The sequence below is a fragment of the Bradysia coprophila genome, unplaced genomic scaffold (assembly GCF_014529535.1).
Source record: "Bradysia coprophila strain Holo2 unplaced genomic scaffold, BU_Bcop_v1 contig_151, whole genome shotgun sequence".
NCBI classification, from domain to species: domain Eukaryota; kingdom Metazoa; phylum Arthropoda; class Insecta; order Diptera; family Sciaridae; genus Bradysia; species Bradysia coprophila.
Window position 1 is genome coordinate 3,685,697 of NW_023503423.1, and position 26,209 is coordinate 3,711,905.

Consider the following 26,209-nt stretch of genomic DNA (forward strand, 5'->3'; position numbering starts at 1 on the left):
ATGTTTTGTTGTGAATCGTCACATCTAAGTTTCCACTCGGTAATTGAATGAATAGAAATTGATGCTGACCATCATCCACAGGAACTGAAGCAAATAACCATATTGTGTGGTAAAATTGAAGTTGTCAAATGGGCTTTCTTTTTCTACACAAAAAAATGTGCTGGACTGTCACGCACGGCCCCTTTAGTTTCTGGAATACTTTATCACTTATAAGTCGGATAAAACACCGCTGAAAGTAGATTCACAATTTAAACTTTTACGTCGTGCGACGAAAGTACCGAAACGTTAGATCTCATTCCCAAGTATTCTCCTAGTACTGCATATTAGAGTCGACCGCAAAAACTTCCTTTATTACGGAATATATATTGCACCCACAAACTAAAATGCATTTTATATAACGAAATTTTCATAAAAATTTCTACAATAAATTTTGTCGGACAAAAACATGCATTCATACCCATCACACACAAGAAACTTCGCATTATCTGTGTTACAGGATGTGTATTCGTTTACGGTTGCATATGAGCATATTGGAATTTACAAATAACGGGATATAAACGGTACTGGATAAACCGACAAAATACTGTGTTACTGATTTATTTCTGATACGAAACTAGCAATTGGCAATGCACGTAATATGCATACTGTACAGTCGGTAACAGCATTTCGAAACTTTAGCTCTGTGGCATGTTTAGATTGGTATAGATAGATATGTGTTTGAAGAAATATTCCACATGCATCGTAATCCAAATCATAATCTCAAACGCTGTTTACGTATGAGTATTCCTTTGAAGGAAATGTAAATCCGAGATATAAATTCCGTAAATTATGTTCACTTAATTTAATTGCAGAACATAAACAACATTTCTCAGACAATTCAAGAATTTAATATACTTTCGTTTCAACTTCAAAGATCCTAACTTGAATGTAACTTTTAACTGGAATACGTTATCTCAACAACTTTGAAGTAAATGTTGGTGAAGTCTTTGCGAATTTGATCTTTTTTTTTCCGCTGGAAGAAGCATAGACAGTACCTTCAGCTATATTATGTTTTTAAAATTAAAATTTCCATTAGATGAATGTAAAGAAGTTCGGAAAGTTTCACGGAATTTTTATGTTTGACTGCAGAATTTTCAGTCATCATGGTGGATTATCATCATATGAAATTATTGTGCATAAGTTTTGTTATGAATCATATACAACATCCAGCACAGATCATTCTAGATGAACTTTAGCATTGTTCAAATTCGATGAACAAATGTTAAAATTTAATGTCACTTATGTTGACCTGTGAACATATTTTGTCGACTGAGGGAGCTGCGGGAATGGACCAAGAATAACACATTTTAGACATTTATTTTTTATTTTTTTAATTTTTTCGTAATTTATTGCAATCCCTTCAATTTGAAAAGTACTGGTGAATCTTCAGTGGAACTGGAACTGAAGGGGAAAGGTATTTGTATGTGGTGCTAGTCGTTCATCGAAAGGAATGTGTAGTATTCAAAGACTATTCTTGAAACGAAAGCTATATTTGAATGTTTTATGAAGACTTTCACTACCTTAATGAAAACAAGCGAAACACGTCCCTGTTTGTACGAAATGCATCAAGAAAGAACGAATTTTCGTGATCATATTTTTGTTTTATTTTTTATCCATTTCTATATTTCCTGAGAAGATCTTTCTGGCGAACCTTCAGTGAAGGTCCTTCATTCACAAACAAAAAATGAAATTTCCTGAAATTTGATCATATGTCGAGTTCGTCTAGACCTATCTAAAGAACCATCATTTGTTGAAATTGGACCACTTTTAAATGAAATTTGAGGATATTTTCATTAAAATATTCAATTTTTTGTAGCGTTTTATGTAGCGATGCAGCGCAATTCGTTCTTGCTTGATTCATTTAGTCAACGCACTTCAAGCACTTAATCTTAGTCGACAGCTGCCGAATAGAGTACTTTTCGTATGAAATTGTTTTTTTAGACCCGTACGAAGTACTGGGGTCTTATAGGTTTACGCATACGTTTGTAACACGTCGAATTGGACTCCCTGAGTAAGGGGAAACCTATTGTGGTTGTCTAGAGATGCCAAATCAGTGAAAAAAAATGTCCGTCTGTCCGTCTGCACGATAACTTGAGTAAAACGCATCCGATTTTGAAAATTCTTTTTTTTCCCGTTTGGTAATGTCAAAAGACAGGCTACGTTCGAAGATGAGTGATTTTGGATCGACCCTTCCCGAGCTGTGGCCCAATAAGTGCTTTACGGTTTTTCGAAGATATCTCCGGACATTCAAACGTTACACTTGTAAGTGATACGTCAAATAAAAGGTATTTACAATACCGATCGACAAAAAAAAAGTTTATGGAAATCGGATGACCGACTCGTGAGTTAGACCCCTTGGTGTGGAACAGGCACAGGGCGGCAAGCGGTTTTTGCTTGTAGGTCGGCCACATTTCAACATATTTCGTCTGTTTTAGCTTTATTAGATAGGTATTGACCGTACCAATCAGGGAAAAAAAGTTTTTGAAATTATGTTCTCCGGAGCGTGAGCTAGGTCTCTTGGAGTGAGCTCTTATCTGGCTACTCGGCCGTACAGTGAACGTGAAGTATTTTGTCAATATCTCGAGTAAATTTTGACCGAATTTCATGAATTTTTTTTTATTTGAAAGGTATTAACGAATGTAAAGCGTCGGTACTATTTCCGGTCTCCTAACAAAATGGCTGCCGGTGGTTATATTGGATTTTATTAAAAGTGATATATCTTGGGAAAAATGGTACTTAGAGAGTTTCTGTTAACATGGAAATAATTTGTTATGTGTGTGGGGTGTTTCAGGCATTCCATGTATGGACGTCTATATATATCTATATTCACCTATATTGAGCTATATAATAGCATATTCATCTGTGAAATGTTTATTTATAGTGAAATATAGGTAAATATAGCGGTATATAGCTGTTTAAATAGGAATTTATGAAAGTTGACTTCGTACGGGGCTGTCTATATTGCCTCCGGCAATTTTTTTGTATATGCTAACAAGGCAAAGAAAGATAATGTAAGTGATTTTAAAGGGCGAATAGCTTTTCAGTAGAGAATGAAGTAAAATAAATGAAGAGTTTCACAGTAAAGGCTTTTGATACGAATAGGTGTTTCGTACGGGTCGGCGTTAGCTATGTTTTTGTTTTATTTTTATCCATTTCTATATTTCCTGAGAAGATCTTTCTAGCAAACCTTCAATGAAGGTCCTTCGTTCACAAAAAAAATGAAATTTCCTGAAATTTGATCGTATGTCGAGTTCGTCAAGACCTTTCTAAAGAACCATCATTTGTTGAAATTGAACCACTTTTAAATGAAATTTGAGGATATTTAATTTTTTGTAGCGTTTTATGTAGCGCTGCAGCGCAATTCGTTCTTGCTTGATTCATATAGTCAACGCACTTCAAGCACTTCATCTTAGTCGACAGCTGCCGAATAGAGTACTTTTCGTATGAAATTGTTTTTTTTACAGTGTTTCACAGTTGTGTGACTCACTGTAAAGTTTCAGTACCCTATTTAGAGTACCATTGATGCTTGAAGTGTGTTAATTTAGTGCAAACAAGGACGTGCTAAGCTTATTTTAATTTCTTCAGTTTCAATTTCTTCTACATAAGACATTTAAATATAGCTCTGTAGTATTCAAAGACTATTCTTGAGAATAGTCTTTGAATACTACACACTCTTTTTGACTTCAAATCAAAGGGACTAGAAAAAATCACGAAAAAATTGAGGAGAGATATGCATGAACCGAAAATTGTTTACTTGGGAAATGTCTTTTTGAGACGGTTAGTGCATAACGCTCTTCAATTATGGTCAATTATTTTCTTGGTCGATTCCCGCAGCTCCAAAATAAACTGATTTCTCTTATATCATCGGTTTCATTTCGTCTATTGGTTTACTGGAACTATCAAAAATGTTGAATAACTCCATAAAATCAACTAAGCTTTTGGATCCATATCTTACATGCATTAATAATCGCAATTCGATTTTCTGCAAGTTGTAAGTTAATTGAAGCTAATAGTTGAATGAATCATACATTATTCAAAATGTTTGATGAATTCATTCTAAATTCAAACCGAAACCGTAAATTTTAGATATGTCGAGTAGAAATGGCATAGCTTTGACCATACTTAATTAAAGGAATTGCAATGAAAATATATTACCACTTCGTTGACCTTTGATAAACTCTGGAAAATTAATTTTTTAATTCATTTCACATATATGGCAAACATACCAGTTGGATCTAATTTGTTTTTGACCGATTCATGCAACATCTCTTACTCCAATAGTTTTGAAAAATAAATTTTTCGATTATAACTTTAATGTACATAAAGGGTTTAATCAGAGCTCCAGATGACGTCTGCAACTTCTACGACCTAGGTTTGTCAACAGTTAAGGGAAAATAAATAGTTAAATACAGAAAAGGGACGTGTTACATTGGCAAATTATAAGAAAAATGAAATACTTTTATCTCTTTTGAAGCTACGCAGGTCGAACGCAACTTTCATTTTCGAAGTGAATAGTCAATTGTGAGACTATTCGCACGCGAATGCAAATTGTATTAAAAATCTATTAAAAAGTATCGGTAATAGCATTATTGAAAGAAGAAGCTCATGTTTTTTTACAACAGGCCTCTCCTTATTTTTCCTTATTTTTATGAAAACCTCCTTACTCCGCCCTATTTTCTTAAAAAATCCTTATTTTCCTTATTTTTCGCAAATTTCACCGACAAAAAATTGAAAATTCATAACAAAAATCGTTGCGCGGCGTTTCCAAATTACTTTAGGACATGTTTTGCATTGTAAAGGTGATTATGGCCCGAAATTGCGAAAAACGTTGTATCTACCACGGTAGGTATGCCGGTATTTTTTCGCACTAGATGTCGATTGTCGACCCGAGGCGAAGCCGAGCTTGGTAGATAAATAACTATTATTATGCAACACAAAGAACTAATATAAAAGTGAAATGGGGGCGCATTGTCGTTCCAATATGATTGATTTACTAGACTTACCATATATTTTTGTGGTTTCCTTCGATAGTTAGCACCACCTAAAAGGTGGCACCTCTCGAGTAGAACTATTTTATTTACCATTAACATCACCTTTAAGAGCCATATCGCGAAAAAATTAGCACGTTGGTAGACAAAGGTTTTTTTTTAATGGAATGACTTATGGCTCATTTTATTTACCTTTCAATTCTAAAAGACATGTTTCACATTTTTTTTAATTGCTTATTTTCGGACTTATAGAGGTCAAAGTGAATGGTATTCCCGCAAAACGGTGGTTGCAAAACGGTTTTTTCGATATAACTGAAGCGAGGCAATGAATTAAATTGTTATTATTTTAGAAAGTGGGGCATTAATAGACACAAATTTTGGTTATGGTCACCGGTTAGTTCCGATTGATCTTAGGAAGTTATATTCGAAAATCCGGTCGATTTTCAATCGAATAAAGAGTTCTGCGAAACTTACTCATGACAAAAAAAAAGTGGATAATAACATCCTATGAAAATAAAACCCCATGACTGTTCCATTGCAAAATTCAGTAGGCACTATAATTTTAAATTACAATAAATGACTCAAGAAAGCTTTCACCAGGATTTCTTAGATAATAATCCGCTGAAAGTTTTTTGTAAAGATGTCTGATTGATTCCATCAGAAGGTGTCGGAAAAAATAGGGAAAAAGAATATGAATGTTATGCACCCCCGTGAAACAGTTCGAGCCTTAAACTTCTGCTAATCAAATTACTATGTGCAATCTTTAGTCTATAGTCTGTAAACTGCCCCCCTTTTGAAGGATACCATACGCACCCTATTCGGTTCGGCAAATATCAATTTTCGTTGCTCGAAGTCGAAGTCGGAGTTGACCTCCAAAATACTTTTCGAACAGACACTTTCAGTTCATGACCAATCGTTAAATTTATAAAATTTCGAAAGTTTTAAGTTGAAAAATGTGAACTTTTCTCCTGCTTTTTCCTTAATTTCAACAAACGATATCCTTATTTCTCCTTATTTTTGTGCTGAAACCTCCTTAATTCCTTAATAAGGAGTCCGAAATTAGATTGAGAGGCCTGCATGTAACATGACGAGCTCATCGAGGGGTAATCACTGATTTACTAGCTCAGTAAATCACGGTAAATCACGGTAAATCACAGTAAATCACAGTAAATCAAGTAAATCAAAAATGAAGTTTCTACTAAATTTGAATCTATTTACTTCAATTTGTATTAGTTCATGAAATTTATCCTATATGTTTACGGCCACGATACTTCGAAATGTAATCCAGTGACAATTAAAAATTTTTCAAAAAATTTTCACAAATTTTTTGTGATTTACCGTGATTTACTTGATTTACTGATTTACTAGTGATTACCCCCTTGGAGCTCATGCTTCCTTCCACAAATGCAGATAATTTACAAAGTTGTCTTGGAATTGTATACAATACAAAGTGTTTTTGTTTGTACACCAGCTGGTGATATTCAGCTGGTGCTCATTCTGCATATGAGAAACTTTTAGCAATTGTAAATGTCGTTGATAAATAATAGTACATTATTTACCAATAAGGCAAACGATGGAAATCTTCTTGTGTGAAATTTACCGATCGAAGCGTAGCCGACACATAGGAAGTACCATTTCCATCATCTGCCCCATTGCCAAGTAAGGTGTTTTAGTCAAACAAACTTGAGGTAAAGTATTGGCTCCGTAAAGTAAAGTTAACTTTACCTCACGCTTTTGAATAAAATCTTATTGAGGGATTCTTTTGAAAAACGGCCTACCGAAATCGGACGCATTTTCCAGTGGACTTTTTTATATGTACCTAGAAAGGACTTCGACCCTAGAACCCAAAACCACTTTCAAAAAAATTCTTCGAAGTTTGTGTGGCTGGTGAAAGGTGATCAAAAACCGAAAATTTACACTTTTCTTACCAAAATTTCTCCAGGTACACAAGCCGTACAGGGTCGTGTGGGGTGTCATTAGAAAGGTAATCACATGTACTATTGAGCCGAATAGAGACTCATTGGTTTTAAAATTAATCCACACTGAAATATGTGCAGTTGAAGTTTTCAACCGAAAACTTGCACTTTTCTTACCAATATTTCTCCAGTTACACGAGCCGTACATGGTGGTGTGGGGTATCATTTGAAAGGTAATTTTATGTGCTTTTGGGCCAAATAGGGTCTTATGGGGTTTGGATGCATATGCGATGAAATATGAGAAGTTGAAATATTTAAGTGCCCATATTTCATCGCATATGCATCCAAACCCCATAAGACCCTATTTGGCCCAAAAGCACATAAAATTACCTTTCAAATGATACCCCACACCACCATGTACGGCTCGTGTAACTGGAGAAATATTGGTAAGAAAAGTGCAAGTTTTCGGTAGAAAACTTCAACTGCACATATTTCAGTGTGGATTAATTTTAAAACCAATGAGTCTCTATTCGGCTCAATAGTACATGTGATTACCTTTCTAATGACACCCCACACGACCCTGTACGGCTCGTGTACCTGGAGAAATTTTTGTAAGAAAAGTGCAAATTTTCGGTTTTTGATCACCTTTCACCAGCCATAAAAGCTTCGAAGAATTTTTTTGAGAGTGGTTTTGGCTTCTAGGGTCGAAGTCCTTTCTAGGTACCTATAAAAAGTTCCACTAGAAAACACGCCCGATTTCGGTAGGCTGTTTTTCAAAAGAATCCCTCATTAAACACACGTGAATGTAAGTTGATAACACACAGCAGTACTCCTGGGTGTTCATTACTGTAGCGTAATAAAACAAATTTCTATTCATTTTTATTGTGATACAGAGTTAATTCCTAACAATTTCCTCAAAACCCAAGAACAGACTTATCACCAATCACCACCATCAGCTATTTTCTATCACAGAAAGAAGAGTTTTGCATATTTTTTAAACTCAACACACTCTGGACGTTCTACAGTTTCACCTCGATGCAGGTTTCCTATACCAATGCATGTCAATGATTTATTTGAAAAGAAGTTTTTGTTTTCGAAATAAAGAACGAAAAAGGAACACAAGCTAAACTCGAAAATGTCGAAATTAAGTTGTTCGAAACAACTTATTGCAGTTGAAAACACGAACATACCAATCCGTCTATTTTCTCGTACAGCAATCAATCCTTGTGTGTCAAGTATATTGAAATAAAAATTCAGGGAAAAACTTCACCTTAAATTTACCACTATGCATTGATGTCTGCACAATTATTTTCAAGCGAAAATCAACTAAACAAAATTGAATTACCAGTTTTTGAAACATTATAAATTGAAGCACAAATCCGTCTATGTTACAGGTTGAATTAAACGGTCGCCCCATATCAATTATATCCGAAGCACTGGGTGGAACAAATGTCGATAATTGTCCTCATGCATGTGTTGCACGTCCATGCGGACCATTAGCAAAATGTGTACCGCACTTGGAAAATTATGAATGCCAATGTAACCCAGCAAATGCACTGTGCAATAAAGCTGAAGAATTGTCATCCGAATCCATTTCAATGGTTAAACAAGTTAAATCAACCGAATCGATAAACCGTAAAGCATCAACGAACGGATTGATACCAGACATTACTACACCGCATTCGACAGTAACTTTATTGGATGGTAGAGTCGTGACACAAGAAACCATGTCACAAATCAAATATCGATCAGATAATCCATTCCAGTCATCGACTGAATCACCTTCCGGTGGTAATGTTGTCGACACACATTTGTTAACGAAAAACGACAACAACAACGATGATGGTGATGATGATGATGACGATTATTACGACGACGATTACAACGATGAATCCGATATCAGCAGCATTAACAAAAACCGTGCACACGTATCGTCGTTAACGAATGGCAATAGCTATAATCCAAACGAAAACGAGTTCCTAATTAACCAGGAGTACGCGACGGATTTACCAAATTCGTACAATGGCTTGGATCGGCTAAACAATGACGGCGATGAAACACAACATGCGTCTCATGTTGTGGGCAGATACATGTCCGTTGACAATGAACAATTGCTGAAAGAGGATCGTCAAGCTAATGAGGAAATATTGAAAAATAAACTCGCCATCAAAAACACTAAAAACAAGAAGCCAATTACGTATGAATTGGATCGGATATCATCAGCGGGAAGTAGTAGTGTGGGCGAATATATGACCGAAGCGCAAATCGATGACGAGACGAGCATTAATTTCTATTCCGAAGACGATGCGCTTACTACAAAAGAGCTGATTGATGATATGGAACGAATTATGAAAAATGGTGAGCATATACGTGCCGAGGAACGGCACCGGACGAAAAACGTGAAAAAATCGCACGGAGCATGTTTCACCGGCACCGATAGCTATTTCCATTACAATGACGCTGAGACAATGAGGGAAATTATTAGCTATAAAATCGATTTGAATTTGAGATTTAAAACACATTCGATGAACGGTTTGATTTTATGGACCGGAAGGCATAGTGCCTTGGAGGATGATGATTATTTATCATTGGGAATTGAGAATGGGTATGAATATTGAATTGGCGAACCGAATTCATGTTTTAATTTTTTCCATTTTCTTTCCCGTATCCGACATTATATACATTTCCAGCTACCTTCATATGCGATACAATTTAGGTTCGGGGGAAGTGAACATTGTGTATAATACGACCCGCGTTAGCGATGGTTTATGGCATCGAATACGAGCGTTACGGTAGGTCATTTATTTTCAAATATATATTCCGATTAATAAACTGCTAGGTACACGAATGCAATGCATCCACTTATCGGTTTGAATTGAATGCATAAATAGAGTGGATGTTAGAAAATGAATAGCGATGAATGGAAATTAATCAATCGGGACCAGTCCACTAAATATATTGATTGCGGCGATACGTGGATTTTAATTAACATCGAGAATTCATTCGTTTTCTTTACGATATCGTTTTTGTTTGGCCAGATTTTAATTAGTTTGTTTTACGGCCGATAAGAGTAGCTGAGTAACAGTAATGGAACGACGTACTACATTAGTGATCAGCGAGTTAAAAACGGGCAAGCGTACAATGTCTCTTTGTATTATCGTCAAAGGAAAAACTTCTTTTTGATCAAAGCATTTCAAGTTGATGCTTTAACATGACCAAGCAACGTGTGTTAAGCAACGACTACATTCAATTTTTAGCCCCGTACGAAGTACAAGGGGCTAATAGGATTACGATGCTGTGTGTAATTGATGGAATTCGAAGCAGACGGTAAGGGCAAAGTGTTTGCCTATGTTCATAAATAACGAATCCGCAATAAAAATGTTGTCCGTCCGTCCGTCTGTCCGTCCGTCTGTCCGTCCGTCTGTCCGTCCGTCCGTCTGTCCGTCCGTCCGACTGTCCGTCCGTCCGTCTGTCCGTCCGTCCGTCTGTCCGTCCGTCCGTCCGTCCGTCCGTCCGTCCGTCCGTCCGTCCGTCCGTCCGTCTGTCACGTCGATATCTTGAGTAAATCAAATCCGATTTCAAAAAATTTTTTTTCCCTGAAAGATAGTCGAAATAGTGAGGCTAAGTTCGAAGATGGGCAATTTTGGGTCGACCCCTCCCGAGCTGTGGCCCAATAAGTGCTTTACGGTTTTTCGAAGATATCTCCGGACAATTAAACGTTACACTTGTAAGTGATACGTCAAATAAAAGGTATTTACAATACCGATCGACAAAATAAAAGTTTATGGAAATCGGATGATCGACTCGTTAGTTAGACCGCTTGGTGTGAACTAGATACAGGGCGGCAAGCCGTTTTTGCTTGTAGGTTGGCCAAATTTGAACGTATTTAGATGGATTTTGCTTTATTAGATAGGTATTGACCGTACCAATCAGGGAAAAAAAAGTTTATGAAATTCGATTCACCGGAGCGTGAGCTAGGTCTCTTGGAGTGAGCTTATATGTGGCTACTCGGCCGTACAGTGAAGGTGGTGTTTTTTGTTAATATCGAGTCGAGTAAACTTTGACCGAATTTCAATTTTTAGCCCCGTACGAAGTACAAAGGGGCTTATAGGATTACGATGCCGTGTGTAATTGATGGAATTCGAAGCAGATGGTAAGGGCAAAGTGTTTGCCTATGTTTATAGATGACGAATCCGCAATAAAAATTTGGGCCGTCTGTCCGTCTGTCCGTCTGTCCGTCTGTCCGTCTGTCCGTCTGTCCGTCTGTCCGTCTGTCCGTCACGTCGATATCTTGAGTAAATCAAATCCGATTTCAAAAATTTTTTTCCTGAAAGATAGTCAAAATAGTGAGGCTAAGTTCGAAGATGGGCATATTCGGGTCGGCCCTTCGTGAGTTAGGGCCACCTAAGTGATTTAAGGTCTTTTGGTGATATTTATGGCAAAATAAACGATGGAAATGTAAATGACACGGCAAATGATAGGTATTGTCAATACCAATCCAGGAAAAAAAAGTTTTTTAAAATCGGGTGAGTGGACCGTGGGTTAGGGCCTTAGAAGTGAAAAGCTACTAGGGCCCTATGTGTATTTTACATAGAACTCAAGTAAATTTCATCCGTTTTTCGTAATTTTTGTTTCATTTGAAAGATAATCGAACACCGAATAGAATGCTGTTGAAAAAAAAATTAAATTTGGGTCCTTGGACTAAGGCCGCTACTAGGGCCCTATGTGTATTTTACATAGAACTCGAGTAAATTTCATCCGTTTTTCGTAATTTTTGTTTCATTTGGAAGGTAATCAAAGGCCGAATAGAATGTTGTTGAAAAAAAATTAAATTTGGGTCCTCGGACTAAGGCCGCTACTAGGGCCCTATGTGTATTTTACATATAACTCGAGCAAATTTCATCCGTTTTTCGTAATTTTTGTTTCATTTGAAAGGTAATCAAAGGCCGAATAGAATGCTGTTGAAAAAAAATTAAATTTGGGTCCTCGGACTAAGGCCGCTACTAGGGCCCTATGTGTATTTTACATATAACTCGAGCAAATTTCATCCGTTTTTCGTATTTTTTGTTTCATTTGGAAGGTAATCAAAGGCCGAATAGAATGTAGTTGAAAAAAAAATTTGGATCCTCGGACTGAGGCCGATACTAGGCCCTATGTGTATTTATATTCAATAAATTAAAATTTTAGGGCTATTTGAAATTTTTGTTTTATTTGAAAGGAACGTCGTACGGGGCTTCGTAATTGCGCTATGCGCAATTTCTAAGATGTACACATTACATAATAATTTTACTTTAACTACTTTAACCGGCGCATAGGCTTACGGTCAAAGTAGGGTGACAGACGCACTAGGGTCACGTACGCAATAGATATACGGGTTTGTACGGGGCTCAGTCGCAGCAAACGCTCCGACTGTTCTGATGGCTCGTTTTTTGTTTGAAAGGTACTAACGAATGTAAAGCAGCCGTACTACTTTCCACCTCCTAACAAAATGGCCGTCTGCCGCCATTTTGGATTTTTGTAAAAACAATAGAAATCGGTGAAAATGATACTTACAAAGTTACTGATCAGTGGGAAGTGGTTGGTTATGTGTGTGGGGTGTTTCAAGCATCCCAAATATGGATATCTATTTATAAATATATACAGCTATATTGAGCTATATAACGGTGTAGATAGTTCTTTTGAGCTATATAGTAGCATATTTATTCGTAAATTGTTTATTTATAGGTAAATATAGGTTAGTGTTGCAAAAAATTTTAAGTTTGGGTTACAGTTGAAAGGAACGTCGTACGGGGCTTCGTTTTTAAGACGTGCACATTTCATAAGAATTTTAGGTTAGTAGGTTTAAGGTAAGAGTAGGGCGAGCGACGAACTAGGGTCGCGTACGCAATAGATGTACGGGTTCGTACGGGGCTCAGTCGCAGCGAACGCTCCGACTGTTCTGACGGCTCGTTTTTACGTCGGCTTTCCTGAAGTCGATCGAATCCAACCCCGTTTTTTTTGTCGTCCCGGTATTCAGAAACGTATTCGGATCGGGTTTTACAAAATAAGAACGGGCACCCCAAAAGTCGCACATCCGATATTTGATAAAACTATTTTTCACGGGGCTGTATTGGCTAACTTTAGAGTACGTTACCATTCAAGTAGTTTCTACGAGGCGTGCTCGTATAACGAGTACTTACGCGAGTATTATTACACACAGATTGTTGATGTGTTTTATCGCATACGTTTTGTATCTATTGCTAGAGAACATGATTTCACATTATACTAGAGTCGGTGAAGAATTTGCAATTACACGTAACGACAACCAATTTTAACATAGAATTTGCTGCAGCTGATTTTCAGCTGGTTCACTCATACAAACAAAACTGCTTATACGTGTTGCTAATTCTGCATACGAATAACATTTACCGAGTGAAAATATTACAACGATTGTGCAAGCACTGAGTACTCTTATGTATGTATATTCCATCATATTTCGTTTTTAAAATCTGATTCGCTTATGTTCATCAATTATTTATTGCCAAATTAATTTCGGTATCAATTCGATACCATCATCGGTGGCTGACCGTTAACATAAACTCAAACACTTCTAACACTTCATCTGCCGTTACAATAAATATCTAGAGATATAAGTTTGCTCGCAAATTGATGACCACAATCGGTTTTCTCTAGTAATACGTACAAATAGGTATTAAAGGTGTCGTTGCAAAGCTAAACCAATCTTCCCTCAATCAAGCTAATAATGTACGTATTAGTACCCAGATGCACATAAAATGGAGAACATTCCATACAAATCGATCACTTTCAATTTGAATAACAATGTTTCGAACAACTCCCATAAATCTAAAATAGTGACGTTGGTAACGGTCGTTTGGAAGTCCATTGATTCAATATACAAAAAGAAATTTTACGTTTTACGCACAGATAATTCCAGTACAAATTTATAGTCATCGAAATTGTGTTAATCTTAAAGAACCTGCCAGTGTACAATTTCAACTGGTTCATTGAATGTACAATTTGCTGAACATAAAGTGTGTTGTGTTCGCATGAATGACGATGCTTTATTTCTCTTCCGTTAGAAGCCTACAAGAAGGAACGTTAGAGGTGGATGGTGGGCGGACTGTAGTCAAGAGATCACCAGGAAAGTTACGACAATTAAACACTGATACTGGATTATATGTCGGTAAGTCAGCAACGACGAACGAATGGGGTAAAGCTACCAAATACGAGTTTCTGCTCGAACGAAATCGAGAAAACTCAAGAAAATCATGAAATTTTCCAAAACTTTGAGATAATTAAGAAAATTCGGTAAAATCTCAAAATTTTATCAAATTTTTTTTTAGTTTCTCGCATTTTTAATGGTTTGGTGGTGAAAATCCAGAAAATTTGAAAGGAATTCCCAAATTTTCTTAATTTGAAAAAAATCACGAAAATTGGAAAAATTGAAGAGAATTTTAAAAAATCAGGAAAGCTTTTCGGCGCCAGAAAAAAGACCTAGGACCGGCGTCCGAAATGGTCCTGGTCCTTTTGTCAAAGAAAGGATCCGTGCGCCTTCAGATTTTTCGGAATGGAGTCGGTATTAGGATTCCCCCAAAAAGTGCCACGGAAAATGCATCAACTTTGAAGCCATTTTCTCTGGCCATTTCCAATTTATTTTTTATAAAATCATTTCGAATGCTACATTCAAGTACTTCTGATCTGATTACGGCCTATCCGGTCTATCGGCCATGATCCATGTTCAGGAGCCTTAGATATGACCTGAGACAGTCTCTTTGATTTCTGTTCAAGGATTATGGAAAATCCGATATATGTTTGGGATAATTGCAACTTTACGAAAGCTTTTTCATCTCATATGATTTTTTCGTGAAATTATTGTTGTGACTGTTTACAGGGAAATTCATCCAAAATAATGTCAAATTCTACTTGATCTTTGTTCGAGACACTGGACATTTCTGGCCATTTTTTCATCTAATTTTTAGACTTGTAGTACAAACTTGTTAAAAGTTCAAACTTTGAAGTCACCAGAGATCAGTTCGAAAAATTAAGTGGCTTCTTCATGATCCACTGTCTTCCCTATTATAGCCCGGGTGAAAATTAAGGTCTCAGTGAGACTGTAAAATGAGCATGATCAACGGTCTCATTTCAGTCTCATTACGTTTTCAGTTTCATTTCATTCTCAATATTTTATTTCTTTGATGATTGTTGAACTTTGGCTTTATGAGATTTTTGAGACCGACCGAGTGGTCTTCCTTGGATTATTTTCGTTGGACTTGAGGAGACTGACCGAGTGGTCTCGTTTTGAATATTTTACGAGAATGTAAGAGACCGACCGAGTGGTCTTTATTGGATTATTTTCGTTGGACTTGAGGAGACTGACCGAGAAGTCTCGTTTTGAATATTTTACGAGAATGTAAGAGACCGACCGAGTGGTCTTTATTGGATTATTTTCGTTGGACTTGAGGAGACTGACCGAGAAGTCTCGTTTATGAACATTTTACGAGAATGTAAGAGACCGAACGACTGAAAGAGTCTCAAAAATATTTTGAGTCTCACACATAGTCCAATCTAAAAAAGAGACCACTCGGTCGGTCTCGTAAAATACAGAAGAAGAGACTACTCGGACAGTCTCGTAAAATACAGGAGAAGAGACCACTCGGTCAGTCTCGTAAAATACAGGAGAAGAGACCACTCGGTCAGTCTCGTAAAATACAGAAGAAGATACCACTCGGTCGGTCTCGTAAAATACAGGAGAAGAGACCACTCGGTCAGTCTCGTAAAATAAAGAAGAAGATACCACTCGGTCAGTCTCGTAAAATACAGGAGAAGATACCACTCGGTCAGTCTCGTAAAATACAGAAGAAGAGACCACTCGGTTGGTCTCGTAAAATACAGAAGAAGATACCACTCGGTCGGTCTCCTAAAATACAGGAGAAGAGACCAGTCGGTCAGTCTCGTAAAATAAAGAAGAAGAGTCCACTCGGTCGGTCTCGTAAAATACAGGAGAAGAGACCACTCGGTCGGTCTCGTAAAATACAGGAGAAGAGACCACTCGGTCAGTCTCGTAAAATACAGAAGAAGAGACCACTCAGTCAGTCTCATACAGTCTATTAAAACATTTAAAACGAGACTTCTCATCGGTTTCGCAATCATCATCATCATCAATTCATCAGTATATGAGAAGAAACCAGTCTCAAAGGTTCGAAAAGAGACGTCTCACCTCGATACAAAAAAAAACGGTCTCAAAAGGGGTCTCACATTCACTTTTTTTACCCGGGAGTGCAGATAATTCTGACGATTTTTCTGGTTTAATAAGTCATACTTTCCAGAAGAAATTTTTCAAAAGGATATTGTATTTTCGGAGATATTCGAATTTGGAGGTTTCTATATAAATGGCTTTTCCGGCCGGAAAAACAAATTTCCCTTTTATGGGAAACAATTTTGTTTCACAACTTTTTGTGGGACATACAAGTACCTGGACTAAAATGATAAGAACAAAAATCCATTCATTTTTCCAAAGATAGTGCCTGCCATGTACTTTGTGTGAGGAAGTTACTTATAAATTTCAAATCTTACGTTATTAGTGAAAATTGCAACCTCACCTCTAGAGGACGATACATGAGTGGCTCGTATTTGGTGTTTTTACCCTAAGGATGTTTTTTTCAGTGTAAAATCGAAATTAATTAACAAAAAACTGTTATGTCAAAGGTGGAATGCCAGAGGTTATGTTCTACACAAGACGAAGGTATTTATCGGGAATCGTAGGATGCATATCAGAAATAGTTCTAACTGGAGAATTAAGACTAAGCCTTAACCCCGAAAAACTTGGTACTGCGCACAACGTTGAACCCGGTATTTTTTGAAAATGTCCGTTGCTACTACACATTTAATTTAAAAAAAAATGAAAAATTGAACATCAAAAGAAGTAATTAATTTTGAGAAATTTTTGTTGTTTTGTTTCTTTTGATACGAAAATTGTAATTAAAATTTAGCACAGAGAAATGAATTAAACTAGAAAAACTGGAAACGGTTGGACTCTATCGACTGTCACATCAATGATTTCTAAATTAGACTAATTGTTTTGATTTTTAGAGAAAAATAGAAATTAAAAACCAAAATTTTTTGAGAATGTAGAAGATGATATGTCGGAAAACATCAATTAAAATTATCCAGTCAATTGATCAATTCGCTAAAATCCAGATACCTGAAAGACGAGAAACGGTGAAACGATAAAACAACTAAAATCCAAAAGTGAGAAGACGAACAAAGATAAATTAGTAAAAAAAAACTTAATTCGAAATGTTCATATCAAATGCATGGCAATAAGACAAAAGAATACTTGAAACTCCCATCAGCAAGTAGAGGTGAATGAAAATAAAAATATCAAGTGAGTGCAGCGGATGAATCATTATTACATCCTTTTCCCTCAACGGGAGGGTGTTCATTCGTCGCGAAAATACTTAGTAAATATTTAAGCATTTTGCTACTTCATTTGTCGTGTCGTCGACTGAAAGACAGGCAAAATAAATGAGAAGAGTGCAAATACAGTTCTTGCCACATTTTATTCAACGAAAAATTGCATAAAGCTTCGCTGTGTTCGTATGCTGGTCGCACTGATGATAATCTCGGATTAGATTCAGAATCACCACAGATTGCACCACTTTTCTTGAGCGGATTAAAGTTTTCATTTTAACTTACAATTATTGCAAATTTCGTGTTTGTGGACGAACCTGGACCGTTAATTCGAGATTTCTATCGGTATCTTGAAAAGTTTCCTCGAACTAACTGTTCGAAATCACTTCATCGACAATTTGTTACAAATCTACCACATCCGCTTTTCTTTCAAAATTATATCCAGAATCGATGCAAAAGTTTCCCAATACTTCTTTTTTTTTCTAGTATCAAAAGCCTCCCCGAGGTGGTTCGTATATATCAATGGAAATTTCTGACGAGAAAATAAGCAAAATGTAAAAGCACCACACCAGTTCGCAAATGCACTTTTGTCGATATTTTTGCTGTGTGTACAGAACACTTCTATTCGTTGGGAATAACTTTTGTTACCAAATGCCATTATTAAGAAGTGTAAACACACACAATGTGTTACGTGCAATGCGTTTAGATGAATGATTAGGAAATAAATTCAATAGCAAAAAAAGAGAGAAGAAAATGTTACAACAAACACACAAAAAAAATGTAAAATGTATACTGATTCATGTCGAAAATGTCCGTTTATTTTTCAAGTGCAAACGTTGGCTTTGAGTGTAAAACTATCCCCTTTTTAACGGAAATTTGTCAAGAAACATAAATTTGTTATATAAATCTGAATTCGGAGAAGTTACGGTGTATAGGTTCTGTTAGCGATTGAATGGTGAACCGTAGCTTCAAATCCAACTAAATCAAATTTAAAGATAAATTTTATAAAAGAAGAAAATTATCGGAATTATTTTGCAAAAATTTAATAAAATAAATCGAGACCCCGTGCACTGTATACATATCAGTCCCACATATAAGACTACCGTCTGAAAACGTTGCCATTATATTACACTAATCACGGCTTATTTTGAAGAATTTTTAGAATTTGTTTCGAGAAAATCGGCAGTAAAATTCGTGAAAATTTGAGAAAATGCTTTCTCAACAATAGATCCTGCTCGATACGTGAAACACATTTGTTCTGCGACTTCGACATTCTAAAGCGCTCTAACGATTATAAGCCGATTAAATTTCTCAGCTGTGACTTGATAGCAAATTATTTTCGAAAGGGAGATTAAATGACAAATGAAATTTGAGCACAAAATGTTTAATGAAAAGCTTGGTAGCCTGAACGTTGGGTAACGGTTTTGTTGGTTCAATGTCTTTCCTTTTTCTTTTCAAATCAAATTTTCTAAAATTATGTTTTAAGAATCTCGGAAATGTCTGTCATATCGGAAAAGTCATCACCAACTTCAAACGAAATGCCGTACTTTAACCTGTCACAGTTTTACTATCTGATCTATTACTTCATTTGATTTAAGATTTTCAGAAATTGATGTCAGAAATCTTTTACTTCATATGTTTTGAACAATGAACATGCCTTTTGCCATATAAGACATCGTTAGTCAGAGCTTGTTGTTTATTTTTGCTGTCGCTGTCGACAACAGATGACAGTCGTCTGTAACGTAACAGGTTAAAATATCTCAGCGGAGTCCCAGCTGATTTTGACGTCCGAAAGCTCGTTGAACTCGTATGGATACTCTCAGCATAATTGAGAGTAAGAGAAAAGTAGAATAACGCACTGAAGAGTTCATTCGAACAAAGGGTGGTAGTTAAATAGTTGCTGCTATGTTCCTTAGACACTGAATTTTAAAATTTTTTGTTGTGTGTACTTGCGTCACGGCCCCTTTCTGACGTGGAGCAACGATAATTAGGTTCCAAACAAAATTTTTTTTTATTTTTCTTCGGTGCAGAACATTATTATAAGATACTTTGCTTCGTATTATATGCCAAAAAAATGTTTAATTTTTTTTATAGAACACTTTGAACACGCAAAAATCATGAAAATTCGAATCGGAATACACTCCGGAGTGTATTTCGTTTCGTCAATTCGTTTTTTTCGTTATTTTTTGGGTTTTCAAAGTGTTCTATAAAAAAAATTAAACATTTTTTTGGCATATAATACGAAGCAAAGTATCTTATAATAATGTTCTGCATCGAAGAAAAATAAAAAAAAATTTTGTTTGGAACCTAAGTAAAGATATATAGAACGTGGCTTTGGTGTTGTCGAAACTTTTGCCGAGGTCCAATTATCCAATTTGAAATACGAAAATGTCAAGTCTAGTTTCAGGTCATACTCAGGTCATGTACTTGAGGCCGAAAAATGAAAGAAAATTTTTACTTTTTGTCACAGAGTTGAAAAATAGTTATTTTCGCAACAAGTGACGAAAAGTATGGCTTTTATTGCGAAAAACGTTGTATACAACTCGATGATAAATGCTTTTTTAGGCACTAGATGTGTAGATTGTCACTCGCGGCCGTAGGTTGTATAAATAACTGTTTCCTAACTTGTTGAAATATCGTGTATTTTGACGTCAGTTAAGAAAAACGTTGTTGAAAGACTTTTTTACAGTTTGTTCAAAAATGAAATGCACAGTTTTTAGTATTTCGAGACATTTCAAAATTTCAATCTGTCAGATAGTAAAGGATGCGTTTAATTAACCGGCGCATTAACAGATTTGAAATTTGAATGGTTTTTTCCACAGCTACAGATTTTTGCATGTTAAGTTTCTTACATTTTTTGCAGATAGCATTTTAATAGTAGGAAACTTAGATTTCGTAGGAAGAATTCGCGGACGGAAAAATGTAAATTTATTTTTAGTCTGAGCATTGTTCTACATCTATAATTTCTCTTAGATCGTGTCTTTATTCAAAGAAATCGATGGTGCTGTACAGCGGCTAACTCTTCAACTTCAATTAGCAGCAAAAAATCATCACGGAAAAAAATTGAATTATTCGAAGCAAATTTAATGTTGAAAATTTGGTTCGAATATTTAAATATTTGTCACAAATATTTCAAATATTTATGAGAAATAAATTCAAAATTATTTGTGACAAATATTTTAAATTATTTGTCACAATTTTTTAAAAATATTTATGACAAATAATTTTGAATTTATTTTTAATACAGTGAACGACATCTCAAATGTCTCACTGTCAAATTTTTCTGAGAATTTTATTGTGTCATTGCAAATTCACAATGACATTCTCTGAAAAAAATGACAGTGAGACATTTGAGATGTCGTTCACTGTAAATAATTTAAATATTTGTTGCAAATTTATAAAATATGTGTCACAAATAGATTAAATATTTGTCACAATAAATTTGGAATTTATTTGTCACAAATATTTAAAATATTTATAACAAATAATTTAAAATTATTTTATATTTTATATATTTGTCACAAATAAATTGCGAATTTATTTGTTACAAATATTTACATATTTGTGCCAAATATTTATATATTTGTAGAAAATAATTGTTGACAAATTTTTTTTCCCTGATGCTTATTCGGGTTTCCAATATCGTCACTCCAAGTGCTGATAAAACTTCTTGTAAAAAATTTGCTAAATGTATGAAGTAGACGGTCTTTCTACAGATTTGAGGATTCAAAGACCATCGATTTGTTTGAATAGAAACACGATCTAAGAGAAATCATACACGGAAAAAAAAGATTTGGAAAGAATTGTTTGCTAGAAATATATTTATAGTTGTGACAAATATATTTATATTTGTCACAAAATTTCAGGTAATTTGCTTGTCACAATTATATTTAATTATTTGTGTCAAATTATTTCAAAATATATTCGTTACAAATATATAAATATTTGTAGCAAATATGTAAATATTTGTTACAAATATATTTAATTATTTATGACGAATAATTAAAAAAATATTTGTGGCAAATAATTAAATATATTTCGGACAAATAATTATATATTTGTAACGAATATAGTTAATTATTTGCTACAAATGTTTATCTAATATATTCGCCACAAATATGTATATATTCGATACCAATTTTTTACATTAAATTGGTATTGAATATTTCTTTTTTTTCCGTGTAGATGTAGAACAATACTCAGACTCAAAATAAATTTACATTTTTCCGTCCGCGAATTCTTCCTACGAAATCTAAGTTTCCTACTATTAAAATGCTATCTGCAAAAAATGTAAGAAACTTAACATGCAAAATATGTAGCTGTGGAAAAAATCATTCAAATTTCAAATCTTTTAATGCGCCAGGTAATTAAACGCATCCTTTACTATCTGACAGATTGCAATTTTGAAATGTCTCGAAATACTAAAAACTGTGCATTTCATTTTTGAACAAACTGTAGCGTAATTTAGGAAAAGAAGTTTCTTCGTATTGGATAGTGTAATAAAATGGCAGAGATTTCAAACAGTGGCTGATTATACAGACACTCGGGGTCTAAAAACAATCTATATTTCAAAGGATTTCGTAAAAAAACTAAAATTCCTCACGCAAATTTAGAAATCGTCGTTTAAATAAATTTAAATTAAAAAAAAAAACTAAAAAACACGAAAAAATGAAAAATTTGTAAATATTAATTAATGATAAATAGACTGTGTACTTTTGCATTTAGAGAGTCTTTTATAGAATTTGTAAATAAATTATGAAAGAAAGAAAGAAGAAGAAAAAAAAATTATGAAAAATTATTAAACAAAAGACAAACAAACAAACTGCTTTATTTATATAAATGTCCGATGGAAATTGTTGTTTTCTACACTAAAAAAAGGCAAAAAATATAAAAAAAAAATTATAAACTTATACGTAGGATGTACTTATAATATACTACTTACATCATGTGTAAAGAAACAAAACAAAACAAAACAAAAAAATGGTTTGCGCACTATACAAATGCATAACACTTATAATCATCTTCTATGAAAAAAGAAAAACGAAAAGCTTCATCCTATAAATCATAATTTCAATATTTTATTTCACTCGTGTGACTTATTAAATAGAAGTGGTGTACGTATGAAAAAGTGTGGAGAATTGTTTTTCATTTTTGTCATCAAATTTTATAGGCGACGTTCTTGTATATGATTTCATGCCATCTGTATCAACGTTATGTTCTCGCTGCTACATACTCGATTTTACCGATTCATCAAATTCGGAGTAGGAAACTGCAGATATACTACAGAATCTTTATGTTATGTACACTCGGCAAACTTCACTGGAGTGCAGAATTTACGACAGCTGGTCTTTTACCAGTTGTTCTAGTACTCATGCTATTGTTCATATCAATAAGATACTTGCTGGTTTTCTAACTTACACGGTTGTGTGAGAGTGTATAAACCAGCTATTGCACTGATGTAAACAACAGCATGAGCACCAGCTGTTGCAAATTCTGCACTCCGGTTAAATTTACCTAGTTTACCCAATTTCAACAACGAAATTCTTACAATCGTTTGATTTCTTATCATATTCTTGTTGAAAGAAAAATGCGGCCGCTCACAGTCCAAATACTTTGTCTATCATTTTTCCTATTTAGAAAAGACTTTTTGCTGAGAAAATAGTTGAAATTCTGCGTCTCTAACCAAAATTAAGTACGGCGTCTCACAGATGCAAGTAACGGATAGTAGTTCTTTTGTGATGCGGCCGCCCACCTTCTTATTAATATTTTACGGCTACTCACACATTTCCTTCATCAAGAAAACACTGTCATCAAATTTGTATAAAAATTTTTAGAGTTACGATACTCTGTTATGGGGCCGACGTATCAATGCTGGCTGCAGGCAGCTTTACATACAATTCCTCTGTTCTTTACCCGCAAGGAGACCATTTCGGCCTTCACAAGGTTTTCAAGTAAAAATTCCACGACATGCGATGTGGTATCGGATTTCTAAGAACTCGAAGAGCAGGGACTGTCGTCTGCAGAAAATGTGACCTCATTCAAAAAAGATAGTCTTTCCATTGATAGGTCTGTCCACTACTAAAGGTCCTTGAAAGGCGCTAATTTTATTATTGTTGTCAATCAATTTGAATTAATGAAACATATCAACAAGATCATTTTCTGTACCGATTTCTTTGCGTTCAATTATATACTCTTATATACGTCCAATAAAAATATTTATTTTTTAGCAAACAGCAGATAAAACAAAACCAAAAAAAAAACGAATTTAATTTTTGTAATAACATGCAGTTTGCAATAACAAACAAAAATGAAAAATTACGTCGTTTTAGTAAGAGTGTAAAAAAGAAACGAAAATTGAAGAAACAGAAACCAAAGATTCAAAAACATAAAAAAAATGTGTTTTCATATTAAGTAAAATTATAATCACAGAGTGTGTGATAGAACAGACTAATAAAAAAAATTATAAAAAATCGATATTACCGTCTGATGTCTTTATTATTCAAAATGAACTGAAATATATGCGTCTGAAACAGAACAGAAAGGATAAAAAATCGACCATAGAGATCAGCTTGCTGGAATAATAGATTGTGTGGATTTGACGTTACTTTAAGACTCTAATCTGAAAGGTTTTCTAATAACTTCACAGTAAACGTCATTAAAATTTAGACATGAATTGGTTTCAGATGTTTTTCAGCTCGTCCACTCAAACAAACCAAACCGTTCATACGTATAGAGCACTTTCATTTGCAGTGGAACAGAAAAACGAAACTATAGAATAGGTATGGTCGAATGTTCGCCCGTGCACATAGAGGAAAAATAATTATGATTGCGTTTAAGATGAATGCGTTGATTGGCCATACCTACCTAGTCTCTAGTTTCATTGCTGTTAAACATCTGAAACAAGTTCACGTCTAAACTTGACTAATTTTTGGGCTGCACGAAATTCCTATTTAACAAGGCATCAGAACAGTCGGAGCGTTTGCTGCGACTTAGCCCCGTACAACCCGTAATCCTATTTCGTCCGCAACCATAATACGTCCGTAGCCCTAATAAGCCCGGAACCCTAATACGTCTACAACCCTCTAATGCGTCTGTTACCAAAATGCAAGTCAAGTTGGGAATTGTCAAATTTACTGAAAGTGTTCATTTTTAAAATTGCGCATAGCGCAATTACGAAAGCCCGTACGAAGTACCTCTCAAATAAAACCAACCATTTAAGACATTATTTTAGAAACCCAAAATTTTATGCCAACTTTCCATTGGGTATTCAATTACCTCTCAAATGAAACAAAAACTAGCAAAATCGGTTGAGATTTACTCGATTTATGTGCAAAAAGCACTTAGGGCCGAGTAGCGGCCTTAGTGCAAGGGCCCAAATTTGAAACTTTTTTTTGCCATCATTCTATTCGGCATTCAATTATCTCTCAAATGAAACAAAAACTAGCAAAATCGGATGAGATTTACTCGATTTCTGTGCAAAAAACACTTAGGGCCGAGTAGCGGCCTTAGTCCAAGGGCCCAAATTTGAAACTTTTTTCGCCACGTTCTTTTCGGTATTCAATTACCTTCCATAAAAAACTAAATCTAGCAAAATCGGATGAGATTTACTCGATTTATGTGCAAAAAACACTTAGGGCCGAGTAACGACCTTTGAGCCCTCCCAACAAGCCCACGTTACATCTTACCCAAAAACAATGTTCAGCAACTTTGTTCTACTCGTCAATACCTTTCATTTGATATATCACAAGCAGCTATTGCGTGCGTATTTCGGTAGATATCGTCGAAAGACTGAAAAACACCTATAGGGCCCTAGCTCTGGAGGGGCCGACCCTACCATGCCCATTTTCGAACTTGACCTTACTTTTGTCGATACCAATCGGGGAAAAAAAGAATTTTGAAAAAAGGTTGTGATTTACTCAAGCTAGAGGGGTCACGGACGGACGGACGGACGGACGGACATTTTTTTTATTGCGTATTCGTCATCTATGAACATAACCAAATGCTTTGCCCTTACTGTCTACTTCCAATTCGACGTGTTACAAACGGCATATTAATCTTATAAGCCCCCAGTACTTCGTACGGGGCTAAAAAGGAATGTCAGCCTAGAACGCTAGGTTAGGAATCTCGCGCCCATACATTTTTTTTAATCTTCGTAATTTTGCAAATTGAAGCGAACTGTGTGTGAAAGTTTTAGAAATATGTGCGAACTCCAACAAAAGTTGTTTTTTGTTGAGAGAGAGAGAGAGAGAGAGAGAGAGAGAGAGAGAGAGTAAAAGTTGCAAAAGGTAGCGAGAACGATGTAGAATGCTTTCCGAGAAACTAACGCTTTATGTTAAAAGGAAAATTTCCTATTTTTGTTCGAGTTCGCTCCCATTTCCAATTTTTACTTTTCCGGACTTTTTTTTGTCGAATCCGCTTCCATTTCCAAAATTACAAAGATTTGCAAGAAATGTGGGCGCGAAATTCGTACCCTAGAGTAGGAATTAAGGCTCGGAACAGGTCAGGTCAGGTCATGAGAAAAAATACCTGAGGGAATCAGGTCAGGTTCAGGTAATTTCCAAACCTACATGACCTGAACCTGACCTAATATGAAAAATACCTGATCTGACCTGATCTGACCTGAATGTGATAAAAGAAAAATTTGAATATTATGGGCGTTTTCAGCTTAGATCTGAGTCAGGAAGCATTGTTTTGAAGAGAATACCAAACGATCTGATTAGCCAATATATTGTTATTGTTTTCTTCGTGATTTATTGAAGAAATAAGTCGAACATTTTAAACGGTAGAAATCATAAATATAAAAAACAATAATTCAGTATTTTCGGAAGAGGAACAAAATTTTAGAGTGCTCACCCC

The 26,209-nt window shown here is 35.2% G+C and overlaps 1 protein-coding gene across 1 annotated transcript in view; it reads left to right on the plus strand.

Annotated features, from left to right (window-relative positions):
• LOC119074506 (pikachurin) overlaps window positions 1–18,240 on the plus strand; it is a 160,696-nt gene extending 142,456 nt beyond the window's left edge. The window contains exons 14-17 of the mRNA XM_037180663.1: window positions 8,338–9,548; window positions 9,634–9,735; window positions 14,023–14,126; window positions 16,649–18,240. Coding sequence (XP_037036558.1) covers window positions 8,338–9,548; window positions 9,634–9,735; window positions 14,023–14,126; window positions 16,649–16,803 — 1,572 coding nt within the window. The 3' untranslated portion in view covers window positions 16,804–18,240. The remainder of the gene's footprint in view (window positions 1–8,337; window positions 9,549–9,633; window positions 9,736–14,022; window positions 14,127–16,648) is intronic.
• The last annotated feature ends 7,969 nt before the right edge of the window (window positions 18,241–26,209 follow it).